The sequence below is a fragment of the Pelodiscus sinensis genome, unplaced genomic scaffold (genome assembly GCF_049634645.1).
Source record: "Pelodiscus sinensis isolate JC-2024 unplaced genomic scaffold, ASM4963464v1 ctg62, whole genome shotgun sequence".
NCBI classification, from domain to species: domain Eukaryota; kingdom Metazoa; phylum Chordata; order Testudines; family Trionychidae; genus Pelodiscus; species Pelodiscus sinensis.
This window is the reverse complement of record NW_027465946.1, coordinates 300,526-315,254: the sequence shown is the minus strand read 5'-3', so window position 1 is coordinate 315,254 and position 14,729 is coordinate 300,526. Positions and strand designations below refer to the sequence as shown.

General features: G+C 64.2%; 1 protein-coding gene across 1 annotated transcript; it reads left to right on the top strand.

The window, feature by feature from the left end:
- The first annotated feature begins 1,426 nt into the window (after window positions 1-1,426).
- On the top strand, window positions 1,427-10,476 carry CCER2 (coiled-coil glutamate rich protein 2). The gene is made up of 6 exons (XM_075917206.1): window positions 1,427-1,587; window positions 4,720-4,766; window positions 7,003-7,096; window positions 8,242-8,310; window positions 8,842-9,566; window positions 10,059-10,476. The coding sequence occupies exons 1-6, from the start codon at window positions 1,545-1,547 to the stop codon at window positions 10,140-10,142; spliced, it is 1,062 nt and encodes a 353-aa protein (XP_075773321.1). The 5' UTR covers window positions 1,427-1,544; the 3' UTR covers window positions 10,143-10,476.
- Window positions 10,477-14,729: the final 4,253 nt, after the last annotated feature.

The following is a 14,729-nucleotide window of genomic DNA, read 5'->3' as shown; positions in this document are numbered from 1 at the left end:
CGAGTAGTTATTAACAGTTCACAATCCTGCTGGAAAGGAGTAACAAGTGGGGTTCCGCAGGGGTCTGTTTTGGGACTGGTTCTGTTCAATATCTTCATCAACGATTTAGATATCAGCATAGAGAGTACACTTCTTAAGTTTGCAGATGATACCAAGCTGGGAGGGGTTGCATCTGCTCTGGAGGATAGGGTCATAATTCAAAAGGATCTGGACAAATTGGAGAAATGGTCTGAGGTAAACAAGATGAAGTTTAATAAAGACAAATGCAAAGTGCTCCACTTAGGAAGGAACAATCAGTTTCACACATTCAGAATGGGAAGTGACTGTCTAGGAAGGAGTACGGCAGAAAGGAATCTAGGGGTTATAGTGACCACAAGCTAAATATCAACAGTGTGACGCTGTTGCAAAAAAAACAAACATGATTCTGGGCTGCATTAACAGGTGTGTTGTGAGCAAGACACGAGAAGTCATTCTGCCGCTCTACTCTGCGCTGGTTAGGCCTCAGTTGGAGTATTGTGTCCAGTTCTGGGCACCGCATTTCAAGAAAGATGTGGAGAAATTGGAGAGGGTCCAGAGAAGAGCAACAAGAATGATTAAAGGTCGAGAGAACATGACCTGTGAAGGAAGGCTGAAAGAACTGGGCTTGTTTAGTTTGGAAAAAAGAAGACTGAGCAGGGACATGAGAGCCGTTTTCAGGTTTCAGGGTGTCACAAGGAGAAGGGAGAAAACTTGTTCACCTTGGCCTCTGAGGATAGAACAAGCAGCAATGGGCTTAAACGGCAGCAAGGGAGGCTTAGGTTGGACATCAGGAAAAAGTTCCTGTCAGGGTGGTGAAACACTGGAATAAATTGCCCAGGGAGGTTGTGGAATCCCCATCTCTGGAGATACTGAAGAGTAGGTTAGATCAATGTCTATCAGGGATGGTCTAGATGGGTCCTGCGTGAGGGCTGGGGGCTGGACTCGATGACTCTTAAGGTCCCTTCCAGTCCTAGTGTTCTAGGATTCTTTCGCCCCTGTTCAATCCCTTTGCTCTGCAGTTAGGGGCAAACAGGCCAGGCCATGTGCTCCCTGGGCTGGGCTGGGCCCTGTTCTGTGGGCAGATGGGGAGCTGGGGGGCACAGGGTGGGGGTACGAGTGTCTGGGGAAGTTGGGAGTCACTGGGGCGGACCTCGATTCGGATTTGGGTGTAATCCCGACATGTTCCCGGAGTCACTCCTGACTGACGGCCTGGAGCTGCGGGGTGACCAGCCTGGAGCCTGGGGTGGCGGGGCAGGGCTTCCTGGCCTGGGCCCAGTGCCAAGGGGGGAGTCTGTGGCTGTGGAGGGGGGTGGGGGCGGGGGCGGGGAATCTGGGGTGGGAGGGGTCTGCGGCGGGGGGAGACTCTGGGGGGTGGGGCTGGGGTCCCCTCCCCCTCGGAGCTGACGTCACTTCCTTCCTGCCTCCCGTTTAAAATCCCGCCGGGCGGCCCCGCGGCAGAGACAAGGGCGCTCGGGCCCCGCGACGGCTGCACCCGGGCGACTCCGGCGCGGCTCCTGCCCCGCACCATGCTGGCCCTCGGCCTCTGGCTGCTCCTGGGCTGCTGGCCCGGTAAGCGCCCCGGCACCGGCCCGGCCCGCGGGGCGCTGCTTTCAGGACCCGGGACAGCGGGCGGGGGCTGCTCTCCGGCGAGCGGCGGGATCGGGCCCCGCAGCCCGGCCAGGGGTGGGTGCCCGGGAGCAGGGCGGGATGGTGCCCGCAAAGCCACTCGCGGGGCTGGGGCGGTTCCATCCCGGGCCCGGGCGGCAGGTGAGTTCCGTGGCTCTACCCCCCCCCCCCCCCCCCCGCAGTGTCCCAGCGCCCAGGTCTGGGCAGCGCGGGGGCGTGTGACACGCGAGGAATCCCCCCCCCCCCCGCAGTGTCCCAGCGCCCGGGTCTGGGCAGCGCGGGGGCGTGTGACACGCGAGGAATCCCCCCCCCCGCAGTGTCCCAGCGCCCGGGTCTGGGCAGCGTGGGGGCGTGTGACACGCGAGGAATCCCCCCCCCCGCAGTGTCCCAGCGCCCGGGTCTGGGCAGCGCGGGGGCGTGTGACACGCGAGGAATCCCCCCCCCCGCAGTGTCCCAGCGCCCGGGTCTGGGCAGCGTGGGGGCGTGTGACACGCGAGGAATCCCCCCCCCCCGCAGTGTCCCAGCGCCCGGGTCTGGGCAGCGCGAGGGCGTGTGACACGCGAGGAATCCCCCCCCCGCAGTGTCCCAGCGCCCGGGTCTGGGCAGCGCGGGGGCGTGTGACACGCGAGGAATCCCCCCCCCCCGCAGTGTCCCAGCGCCCGGGTCTGGGCAGCGCGGGGGCGTGTGACACGCGAGGAATCCACCCCCGCAGTGTCCCAGCGCCCGGGTCTGGGCAGCGCGGGGGCGTGTGACACGCGAGGAATCCCCCCCCCCGCAGTGTCCCAGCGCCCGGGTCTGGGCAGCGCGGGGGCGTGTGACACGCGAGGAATCCCCCCCCCCCGCAGTGTCCCAGCGCCCGGGTCTGGGCAGCGTGGGGGCGTGTGACACGCGAGGAATCCCCCCCCGCAGTGTCCCAGCGCCCGGGTCTGGGCAGCGTGGGGGCGTGTGACACGCGAGGAATCCCCCCCCCCCCCGCAGTGTCCCAGCGCCCGGGTCTGGGCAGCGCGGGGGCGTGTGACACGCGAGGAATCCACCCCCGCAGTGTCCCAGCGCCCGGGTCTGGGCAGCGCGGGGGCGTGTGACACGCGAGGAATCCCCCCCCCCCCGCAGTGTCCCAGCGCCCGGGTCTGGGCAGCGCGGGGGCGTGTGACACGCGAGGAATCCCCGCCCCCGCAGTGTCCCAGCGCCCGGGTCTGGGCAGCGTGGGGGCGTGTGACACGCGAGGAATCCACCCCCCCCCCCCGGTTCATCGGACAGAGGCGCTGGGGGAGGGGACAGATTGACCCGAGTCCCCCTCGGTCCATTCCAGCGGCCGCCCCGCCGGCCAGTGCCACGGGAAAGGCAGAGGCCTCACCTGCCCCCTCCCCCCCCCCGCCTGCCCCGTTGACCCCAGACCGGGCCCGGACTTCCAGGTGCAAAGCCCGGAGCTGGGAGCCAGGTTGGTCCAGGTCTCGGGGGGGGGGGGGGGCTCTGCCTCCGGCCCTTACAAACCAGCCTTGTATGAGGCTCCTGCGTCCCCCTGCAGCCTTGCCTGGCCGGAGCAATGGGCCCTTCTGCAGCCGTGGGGGGCGCTATCGGGGGAGGGGGCGAGTGGCAGTGCCCGGGGGGGGGGGGGGGGGGGAGCTGGTAGCTAGGAGTCGCCTGGCCAGACTCATTAGTCTTTGCTTCCCTGTGGAAACAGCTGCTGCGCCCGCCCAGAGGTGGCTGCATCTCCCTAGTGGCTGCAATGAGCCAGTATCGCCCGCTGCCCTGCTGCTCCCCGGGGGCCCCATGTCAGGGGTGAGGGAGCAGCCCCTGGAGGCACGGGTGCCCCACCCCACCCCCAAGGGCTGCAGGCGGCCTCAGCTGGAGCCCTAGGAACATTTGCTCCCACTAGGAAGAGATTCCCCCCCCCCTTCAAGGAGGGACCAATTCCCGCCCCCTCCCCCCCAGTGCTGGGCTCAGGTCACAGGCTGCCAGGAAGGGGACCCGCATGACTAGCAGGAGCTACCCTCTGCCTTTGTCTGGCTGTGTAGGAGGACCCCAATGCAGGGTCACTCGCTTGCCAGCCTGGGGGACTGGACTCTGCTCCAGGTGCTTGGAGCCAGTCACATGACTGCTCCGTGCCTCAGTTTCCCTTTTTTGTGTCTGTTTAGATTGCAAGCTCTTCGGGGCAGGGACTGTCTCTCACTCTGGCCTTGGGGACAGGGGGAGGGGGGGGGCCTGTGCAGCCTGTAGGGATGATCCAGGTTTGGGGCTAGGTGTTGCTGTGATGCACCGAATCCTAAGGCCATGATTGGCATGGGGGATATGCAGCCAGGCAAGGGGGGAGCAGCTGGGGCTGGTGCAGGGAGGAGGATGCACAGCCAGGAGAGTCTTTGTCCCAGCTGTAATGTGAACAGGTGCTGCCCTTTGTAAACCAAACCGGGGCTGGCTCAGTTTCCCCTCCCACCTATTGGCAATGGAGCCCATGAGCTCTTTCTTTGCTCTGGGTCTGAGCAGCATTAAGCACCACGGGGCTGCCAGGCACTTCCCTAATACATGTGATCGGTGATATGATAGAAGCTTTGTGTATACATGGCACTTTTCATGCCCAGTTCTCAAGCCCTTCTAGGGCGGAGCAACTTGCATTGCTTTGTTCAACAGGTGGGGAAACTGAGGCACAGAGCAAGGCGGCCACTTGGCCAAAGGTCATCCAGCAAGTCAGTGGCCGAGCTGGAAATGGAACCCAGGTGTCCTGATTCCCTGTGTTCCACCCCCTGGTCTAGTCGGCTGGGCACACTCCTCCTCCCCCCGAGAACGCCTGTGTGATCTTGAACAAATTAGTGTCTTTGCACCTGAGTTTCTCCATGTGGAAACGGCAGCACAGTGCTTGCTTTGAGTTGTCTGTTTAGACCATGAGCTCTTGGGGTGCAGGGGCTGCCTCTTACTCTGGGGTTGTGCAGCCCGGATCCAAGCTAGGGCCTCTAAGAGCTACGGCTACACCCTCCTGGTGGAAATGCCATAGAAGTGGTGGAGAGGCAATGTTCTAGCACCTGCATTGCTGACCAGTGAGAGCATGGAACAATAAATCGCCTCTTCTCTTTTATTCTGTAGCCCATTCTCTGCCGCTGTCCACCCAGCGCTCGGAGGAAGAGGAAAAGGTAAAAACAAAACAAGTCAGGAGGGAATTAAATAGACCAGACCAAATATGTCCCCTGAAAGGAGCAAGAAGCCGAAAGGGGCTAACTAGGGGGAAAACCAGCCCAGCGTGGTCCAGTGGGGAGAGCCGGGGGCCCCCTGGGTATTTGTCTGTCTTGTCTATTTATGGTGTCGCCAGCATCAAACGTTAAAAAGTTGGGAGATTTGTCTTCATCCTCATGAGCTTTTTTAAACATTTTCAGCTCCTCTGATTTGCCTGTTGCTCTGGAACTTGGTGCGAGTCACGTTTTCCAGGCTTTCCCCTACAGCTGTGCAGGGCTTGTGTGGTCTGAAAATTGGCCTAGGAAGAAAAGGGCCTGCTTAGTTCCTGACCCAGGAAGGCCCAGAGGGGACCCGATAAGTCTCCCAGTAAGTTATGGGAAGGGCTGTTACAAAAAAGGTGAGGATAATGAAGAACAGTTCCCCCCAGAGGCTTGCTTGTTCCTTCCCCTGCAGCACTCGAGGTCTACACAACAGGGCTAAAGCTGAACTAAGCTACTCAACCTCCGCTACGTCAGTTGTGTAGCTGAAGTCGAAATACAGGGCCTCCCCGCTGTCGCCCCCGGTGTACCTCTGTTCCACACGGAATGCTTGTGGGAGCCGATGCGTTAGGAGTCCTTCCAGCCCCCGCTCTTAGGTCACGCCAAAAAAACCCACCAAAATAATCTGTGCAAAGGGACGTCAGCCACAGGGAAAAACATCCCCCACTTTAAGTTGTTTGGCTGTAAGTCCAGGGCTGTGTCTACACTGGGCCACTTATTCCGGAAAATCAGCCGCTTTTCCGGAATAAGCTGCGAGCTGTCTACACTGGCCCTTGAATTTCTGGAAAAGCAACGACGCTCTACTGTACAAAATCAGTCGCTATTCCGGAAAAACTATTCTGCTCCCGCTCGGGCATAAGTCCTTATTCCGGAACACTGTTCCGGAAAAGGGCCAGTGTAGACACCCAGTAGTCTTTTCTGGAAAAGCGTGTCTACATTGGCCACAGACGCTTTTCTGGAAAAAGGGCTTTTCCGGAAAAGCAGCCTGCCAATGTAGACGCTCCTTTTCCGGAAAAACTGAAAAGGGAATAGTATTCCGTTTTAAGCAGTTCCGGAAATTCATGCCAGTGTAGACACAGCCCAGGTGTTTTGGAGTTTATCTTGGACTTAGAGGCTGGCCTGTAGCTTAATTTCGCTTTTGGTGCTGTCTACACAGCAGGAGTTGAAGGAAGAGCACTCTTCCTCGTGAAGTGAGGTTACAGGAGTTGGGTAAGAACTCCTCCAGGTCGATGTCACTTTGAAGCAATGGCTTGCATTGTAGACGTGCACTATGTTCCGGAATAGCACTGCTGTGTAGATGTACCCTCCGGTGCGAGTGTCAGTAAGAAACAGCGTGGGCGGGGGTAGGGCACAGTGGAGGAAGCAGATTCGGGGCCTCTTCTTGAGGAAGCCATGGCCCAGCTATGTGCCTCAGTTTCCCCCATACAAGGTCCTGCCCTCCTTTGGAAAGGGTTTCCCTGACAAGTGTGAGGGATTAATATGAATGACAGCCATAGTGTCAGCTGCTTCTTTTGTGAGGTAGCGTAAGGATGCCACATGGCCCTGCCCACGTTAAAAGGACTTGGGCCGCTTAGCGGTTGCCTGTTGGAAATGGGGTTTCCGGTCAATCGCAATTCTCCATGGGAAAAGCCCAGTGTTGGCAGAAATCAGATTGTGGGTTGATGCTGAGCCGAGCCTCTGCAATGCCTCATGGGAACTGTATGCTTTCATCCCCCTCCAGCATCCTGGCCTCCTCATGCTGCACCAGCAGCTGCCCCTAAAAAGCTTTGGGGTTTTTGCCTTCTCACGGTTTCCTCCATCTCGACTTCCTGGGGCCTGTGCTTTCCTGGCCTTTCTTTCCCACTGCCACTCTCCGCTTCCCTGCTGAGCAGGGCTGGGTTGGTCTCTTGGCTCAGTGCTACCTCCCGACATCTCCACCCGTCTGTGTGGGACCCGGTTCATTGCTGGCTTTAGCGGTCTGAGGCCAGCCACGACGGTCCTACCAGCCCTGCATCCCCAGAGGCACACCATGGGCAGGGAAACTGAGGCAGGCCTCTGGCTCCGGAAAACATGACCCACGTTTGTTACGGCCAGAAACTGACAGGCCCCCGCAGACGGGAGGGGCTGCTTGGTGTCATGTGGAGACCAAGCCCACTCCCATCACCTCTCCCTCGGCCAGGTTATCAGGTGCATCACGGACGTGCTGGCTGACACCCTGGCCAAGCCCAGCCCGGTTCCGGTCGCCAGCGACTGCCTGAAGGTCCTGAAGAAAGGTGAGTGCCTGTGGGGTCAGCCCCCGGCTCAGCCAGGACCCAGCCCGTCTGTGGTGGGACAGCGAGACGGCAGCCCCGCTTGCTCTCATGGGGCTGCCCTGGGGAGAGGGGTGGGGAAATGGGGCTGGGCCATTCTCCCTTAGCAAATAATGTGCAACTGGTGTAAGGGGGTGGACTGGGGGTGTGCCCAGAGCGCACTGCCCTGTGGCTGTTCCCTGCCCCCCAGGACCCATAGGGGGCAGAGCAGAGACGTGCCCAGAGCGCACTGCCCTGTGGCTGTTCCCTGCCCCCCAGGACCCATAGGGGGCAGAGCAGAGACGTGCCCAGAGCGCACTGCCCTGTGGCTGTTCCCTGCCCCCCAGGACCCATAGGGGGCAGAGCAGAGACGTGCCCGGAGCGCACTGCCCTGTGGCTGAGACGTGCCCGGAGCGCACTGCCCTGTGGCTGAGACGTGCCCGGAGTGCACTGCCCTGTGGCTGAGACGTGCCCGGAGCGCACTGCCCTGTGGCTGTTCCCTGCCCCCCAGGACCCATAGGGGGCAGAGCAGAGACGTGCCCAGAGCGCACTGCCCTGTGGCTGTTCCCTGCCCCCCAGGACCCATAGGGGGCAGAGCAGAGACGTGCCCGGAGTGCACTGCCCTGTGGCTGAGACGTGCCCGGAGCGCACTGCCCTGTGGCTGTTCCCTGCCCCCCAGGACCCATAGGGGGCAGAGCAGAGACGTGCCCAGAGCGCACTGCCCTGTGGCTGTTCCCTGCCCCCCAGGACCCATAGGGGGCAGAGCAGAGACGTGCCCGGAGCGCACTGCCCTGTGGCTGTTCCCTGCCCCCCAGGACCCATAGGGGGCAGCGAGCGTTGGAGCAGCCCCGAGGCTGCTGTGACACTGAGGACCATGCGGGGCCCAGGTCACAGAGCGAGGGGTGCTCTGCCCAGCCACGGGGTCTCCGGTTGTCCTCAGGGGCCAGCGTGGCATCGACGTGTGTACAGCCCCAGCCCCACCTTAGTTCACCCTGCCCCACTGCAGGAGCCGATCGTACAGAGCTATGAGAGCACCGGGCAGCTGCTTGCACGTGGGCCCCATGGCACGAGTTGAACATGGGCGCCAACGTGGCACACGTCCGAGGGGGTTCACCTGTTGTCTCTTCCAGACGAGAGGGTCCTGGCCATGCTGCATCACCATTACCTGCTGAAGGAGCTGAGGGAGCTGGTACATGAAGGTACCGAGAGCCCATCCCTCCCTCCCCACGTGAACGGGAGACCGGACACCGGGTCCTGTTCCTGGCTCTGTTGCCAGCTTGGCTCTGATCTGTAGGGCAGGCCCCATGTCCCACTGCCTGCCCCCCTAGCACCCAGCCCCCCACCTTGGGCTGGTGCCCCTAGAGGAAAAAGGCCTCATTTCCCCACCCCCAAGTCAGCCAGTCCCTGCCCTGGGGCTGGAGTGCAGCTGGCGCCCCCTAGAGGAGAAAGGCCTGTGCCCCCCAAGCCAGCTCTCCCCCACCTTGGGGCCAGAGTGAAGCAAGTCCCCTGGAGGGGGGGTGCCAGGTGGGATCGGGGCATAGGACCCCACATTGCTCTCACTGGCGCCCAAGCTGAGGCTCAGAGCAGAGACGCGAAGGGCAGGTGTGGGGCAGGGGCAGAGCTGGGGCACCCAGACACCAGAGGGCCAGGCCTCACGGTCTACGTCCCCTCATCCCCTTGGGACTGCTGCGTGATGGGCACACCCTCACTGTTCCCCTCCCTGCCCCCAGAGAATGCTGCCCACCCCCCCAGCCGCGGCGCCTGGCCCCAGAGGGAGGAGGGCCCTGCGGGGGACGCGCTGAGGAAGCGGGACGAGACGGTGCAGGAGGAGCGGGAGCAGGAGGGCGAGGCCCGGGAGGAGTACGAGAAGACGGAGCGGGTTGAGGAGAAGGTGAAGGAGGAGAAAGTCTCGCACGGGGCGGGTAGCGCCCAGGAGCTGGCGGAGGGCGAGGAGGAGGAGGAAAGGAAGAGGGGGCACGAGGAGGCGAGACGGGCGGCGCCAAAGGCGAGGGAGACCCGGGGCCCCGGGGCCCGTAAGAAAACGGGGCCACCGGCCAAGCGGCACGTCAGCATGGAGGACAGCTCGGAGGAGGAGCGGACGTACCACCCCGCAGGCCAGTACCACGGTGGGCACGAGGCCTGGGAGGAGGAGGAGGAGGAGGACGAGGAGAAGCGCTCGGGCCCAGCCCAGAGGAAGGGCAGCCCGGCCAAGCGCATGGCGGAGAAGGCCAGCGACGAGGAGACAGCCCAGTTCGAGGCGGAGGAGAAGGGCGTGAAAATCTCCGACTCGCGGAGCCGCCTCCACGGGGACAGGCCGCTGTGGCAGGGGGGCGAGGAGCCGCCCGGCTGGGAGCTGGAGAAGAGACACCACGAGGCTGAGGGGTCCCTGAAGGGCAAGCATCGTGGCCGCGAGGAGGAGGAGGAGGAGGAGGAGGAGAGGGAGGCTATGGACAAGGTTAGCTCGTGTGGTTTTTGGTTTTTTCCCCATGGGCTCCCCATGGATCACTGAGCAGCCACAAGCCATGGGTGGAAACTGCCGTTGAGGCCGTGGAAAAGCCTCCCCCGCCATGGCCCCAGCTCCCACCTTGGCGCGCCCGGGGGTCCTGGCCGCCGCGGCTCAGAGCTTTGCCAGGGGAGACTCAAGGGGCTTCCCCCCAGTCTGGCTAGTAGCCCAGGGACGAAGGCCACTGGCGGGCAGGGGAGCCGCTGCTCCACGCTGAGCCGGGGCCAGCTGCTGAGCTCCCCTTGGAGTGCCCTGGGCAAAGGTGCTGGAGTCCCAGCTGCTGGGGGAGAGCAGGGCCAACCAGGCAGAGGAACCAGAGTCCACGTGTCTGGGGGGGCAGTGGGGCCCCAACCCCCCAGTGTGAGTGGGGCGGGGGGGGAGGGTGGGTAACCCCCAGGCTGGGGGGGCTTGGATGTCACGGCCCCGTCTGCTCTCCCCCTCCAGGAGCGGGAGCCGGTGGTGCTGGCCGAGATCGAGCACGCGCTGAAGAAGGTGGTGGAGAAGCTGCGAGAGCTGCGGAGGGGGTGACCCCCCCGGCCCTCTAGGGAGCCAGCGAGGGGGACAAAGGGGTGGCTGCCCCTTTAAGAGCCCCCTCGGGGCACCCCCACTCGTGCTGTCTCTGTATATCTCCTTCCTCGCCCTGCCCCGGCTGCGGACTGTTAACCAAGCCTCGGAGCTCGGCTTGTGCTCTTCTACTGCCCTGCCTCCCCATCCGCCCCCAGCAGCGCAGGGACCCAGCACGACCAGGCAGTAACCTGCCCCCCCAGCCCTAGCACAACCCCCCCCCCCCCCAGAGAGCGGGGGCGCCCTGGGTCTCAACCCCCCCCCCCGAGCAGGGGTGGGCAAGAGAGCGGGGGCGCCCTGGGTCTCAACCCCCCCCCCCCCGAGCAGGGGTGGGCAAGAGAGCGGGGGCGCCCTGGGTCTCAACCCCCCCCCCCCCCGAGCAGGGGTGGGCAAGAGAGCGGGGGCGCCCTGGGTCTCAACCCCCCCCCGCCCCGAGCAGGGGTGGGCAAGAGAGCGGGGGCGCCCTGGGTCTCAACCCCCCCCCCCCCCCGAGCAGGGGTGGGCAAGAGAGCGGGGGCGCCCTGGGTCTCAACCCCTGCACCTCTGTGGGGGTGGGCCAGAGAGCGGGGGCGCCCTGGGTCTCAACCCCCCCCCCCCGAGCAGGGGTGGGCAAGAGAGCGGGGGCGCCCTGGGTCTCAACCCCTGCACCTCTGTGGGGGGGGGCAAGAGAGTGGGGGCGCCCTGGGTCTCAACCCCTGCACCTCTGCGGGGGGGGGGGCCAGAGAGCGGGGGCGCCCTGGGTCTCAACCCCTGCACCTCTGTGGGGGGGGGGGCAAGAGAGTGGGGGCGCCCTGGGTCTCAACCCCTGCACCTCTGCGGGGGGGGGCAAGAGAGCGGGGGCGCCCTGGGTCTCAACCCCTGCACCTCTGCGGGGGGGGGCAAGAGAGCGGGGGCGCCCTGGGTCTCAACCCCTGCACCTCTGCGGGGGGGGGGCAAGAGAGCGGGGGCGCCCTGGGTCTCAACCCCTGCACCTCTGCGGGGGGGGGGCCAGAGAGCGGGGGCGCCCTGGGTCTCAACCCCTGCACCTCTGTGGGGGTGGGCCAGAGAGCGGGGGCGCCCTGGGTCTCAACCCCTGCACCTCTGCGGGGGGGGGGCCAGAGAGCGGGGGCGCCCTGGGTCTCAACCCCTGCACCTCTGCGGGGGGGGCCAGAGAGCGGGGGCGCCCTGGGTCTCAACCCCTGCACCTCTGCGGGGGGGGCCAGAGAGCGGGGGCGCCCTGGGTCTCAACCCCTGCACCTCTGCGGGGGGGGCCAGAGAGCGGGGGCGCCCTGGGTCTCAACCCCTGCACCGCTGCGGGGGGGGGCAAGAGAGCGGGGGCGCCCTGGGTCTCAACCCCTGCACCTCTGCGGGGGGGGGGGCAAGAGAGCGGGGGCGCCCTGGGTCTCAACCCCTGCACCTCTGCGGGGGGGGCCAGAGAGCGGGGGCGCCCTGGGTCTCAACCCCTGCACCTCTGCGGGGGGGGGGGCAAGAGAGCGGGGGCGCCCTGGGTCTCAACCCCTGCACCTCTGCGGGGGTGGGCAAGAGAGCGGGGGTGCCCTGGGTCTCAACCCCTGCACCTCTGCGGGGGGGGGCAAGAGAGCGGGGGTGCCCTGGGTCTCAACCCCTGCACCTCTGCGGGGGGGGGGGGCCAGAGAGTGGGGGCGCCCTGGGTCTCAACCCCCCCCCGAGCAGGGGTGGGCAAGAGAGCGGGGGCGCCCTGGGTCTCAACCCCTGCACCTCTGCGGGGGGGGGCCAGAGAGCGGGGGCGCCCTGGGTCTCAACCCCTGCACCTCTGCGGGGGGGGGGGCAAGAGAGCGGGGGCGCCCTGGGCCTCAACCCCTGCACCTCTGCGGGGGGGGGGCCAGAGAGCGGGGGCGCCCTGGGTCTCAACCCCCCCCCGAGCAGGGGTGGGCAAGAGAGCGGGGGCGCCCTGGGTCTCAACCCCTGCACCTCTGCGGGGTGCGATGGGGTGAGCTTGGCTGCTGAGAACTGCCCCCAGGGGTCCGGTGCGGGCCGAAGAGCCGCAGGGAGGCGTTAATGCCACAGGTGGCCTCTTGGTTGGAGCAGGCCCCTGGGCCCAAAGGGGGCTGGAAAGAAGGGCCCGCCTGCCCCCCAACTGTGACCTCAGCATGGGAGGAGCCCTCCCCCCAACCCTTGGCTTCCCGGCCCCACGGTGCTTTGGGCTCGGAGTCAGCTCTGCCGCCCTGCAGCTCCCTCTTCCCTGCAGCTGGCCCCACATGCCCGGGGGAGGGGAGATGGCGGGGAGCTGGAGGCCATGGAAGCTTGACCTAGGGCTCCGTGCCTTGTTCCCACCCGTCAGCCTGGGGAGGGGCCTGATCCCCCGGCACTTCCCACCCAGAGGCTCTTTGGGGGTGAGCGGAGGGTAGTGCCAGGAACCCCCCTCCGCAGCCCCCAGCACCGCTCCTGGCTCGTGCCGCCCCACAGGGCACACCAGGGCTCTTGCCCCGGCCCAAGGGCTGGGCTGTCCCCAGGGTGCCCTTGACGTTCTGCTCTGAGCCGGGAGCCCTCGAGGGGGGAGAGGATGAGGGTGACCCCAGCAGTGCCTGTCCCTGCAGAACCCAGCCCACATGCTGCAAGAGGACCCCCCTCAGCGCCGGCCTTCACCGCAGGCAGATCCTAAGCCCGGCTGGAGGGGGACAAACCAGACACAGCCCTGCTGTGAGCCAGGGGCCCCGTGCACACACAAGCCCCTCATGTCGGACGCAGGGCACATAGAGACGGCTGCAACGTTCGCACACGCACACCGCCCCTCTCCGGGGTAACACACAGCACTGGTTAACGCGCACACCGCCCCTCTCCGGGGTAACACACAGCCCCTCTCCGGTGTAACACACAGCACTGGTTAACGCACACACCGCCCCTCTCCGGGGTAACACACAGCACTGGTACACGCGCCCCTCTCCGGGGTAACACACAGCACTGGTTAACGCACACACCGCCCCTCTCCGGGGTAACACACAGCACTGGTTAACGCGCACACACCGCCCCTCTCCGGGGTAACACACAGCACTGGTTAACGCACACACCGCCCCTCTCCGGGGTAACACACAGCACTGGTTAACGCGCACACACCGCCCCTCTCCGGGGTAACACACAGCACTGGTTAACGCACACACCGCCCCTCTCCGGGGTAACACACAGCACTGGTTAACGCGCACACCGCCCCTCTCCGGGGTAACACACCGCCCCTCTCCGGGGTAACACACAGCACTGGTTAACGCACACACCGCCCCTCTCCGGGGTAACACACAGCACTGGTTAACGCACACACCGCCCCTCTCCGGGGTAACACACAGCACTGGTTAACACACACACCGCCCCTCTCCGGGGTAACACACAGCACTGGTTAACGCACACACCGCCCCTCTCCGGGGTAACACACAGCACTGGTTAACGCACACACCGCCCCTCTCCGGGGTAACACACAGCACTGGTTAACGCGCACACCGCCCCTCTCCGGGGTAACACACAGCACTGGTTAACGCACACACCGCCCCTCTCCGGGATAACACACAGCCCCTCTCCGGTGTAACACACAGCACTGGTTAACGCACACACCGCCCCTCTCCGGGATAACACACAGCACTGGTTAACACACACACCGCCCCTCTCCGGGATAACACACAGCCCCTCTCCGGTGTAACACACAGCACTGGTTAACGCACACACCGCCCCTCTCCGGGATAACACACAGCACTGGTTAACGCACACACCGCCCCTCTCCGGGATAACACACAGCCCCTCTCCGGTGTAACACACAGCACTGGTTAACGCACACACCGCCCCTCTCTCTCCAGGAGTAGCACAAAGCGTGTCTGCGTTCCCTGGCTTCATTCCTACGATGAGCTCCGCAGGCCTGGTCCCTCAGGGGCCCGGCTCCTCCCACGCCTGGCGGCTCAGGCTTTCACTCTGAGTTTTTGCTGATTTCTCCTCGCTCTGCACCCGCGCTACCCATTCAAGCGGGGGGGCCTCCCCTCCCCTCCCCTCCCCTTCCCAGTGGCTGAGGCAGAGTTGCTGATGCCTGTAGCTGCTTGGTGACCTGGTCTCTCAGGTGTTGGGTTGGGGGATCGTTTGGTTTTTTTAACCCCAGTGGTTGTGGCACAATAAAGCAAGATGAAAACGAGTCTGCACCCCTGGCCGCCTGCGAGTGTTGTGTCTGTTGCCTCCAGGCGGTGGTCTTGATCCTGCAAAGGGGCAGGGGGCATCACCCCCCCCCATCACCTCTGCTTTTATTCCCGTAATGTATCCTACCAAAATGTAGCCATCAGGGTTTCCAGGGGCCCGAGGCAGCGGAGCCTGGCCCCTCTCAAGCACGTGGGGGTGGAGCCAGGGGACTTCCCGTTTTGAAGGATTCGCCATTGACACAGCACGTTTGGGAGCCAGCAGTGGGATTTGTTTCGGTTCGATGGCCATTCTAAACAAACATCATTTGGGTAACAAACCCTATTTTCAAAACTGTCAGCAAGTTCAACCCCCCCCCCCCAAAGGTGTTTTGGGCTAAAGGGAATGTTTGGATTTTGAATGTTTGAAAGGGTTTGCATTTCCCCAAGG

Excerpts from the sequence above, each read along its gene's own strand:
- CCER2 (XM_075917206.1), top strand. The coding sequence starts at position 1,545 with ATGCTGGCCCTCGGCCTCTGGCTGCTCCTGGGCTGCTGGCCCG. Across the intron at positions 1,588-4,719 it reads GCTCCTGGGCTGCTGGCCCG|CCCATTCTCTGCCGCTGTCC; the intron begins GTAAGCGCCCCG and ends TTTATTCTGTAG. Across the intron at positions 7,097-8,241 it reads CCTGAAGGTCCTGAAGAAAG|ACGAGAGGGTCCTGGCCATG; the intron begins GTGAGTGCCTGT and ends TGTCTCTTCCAG.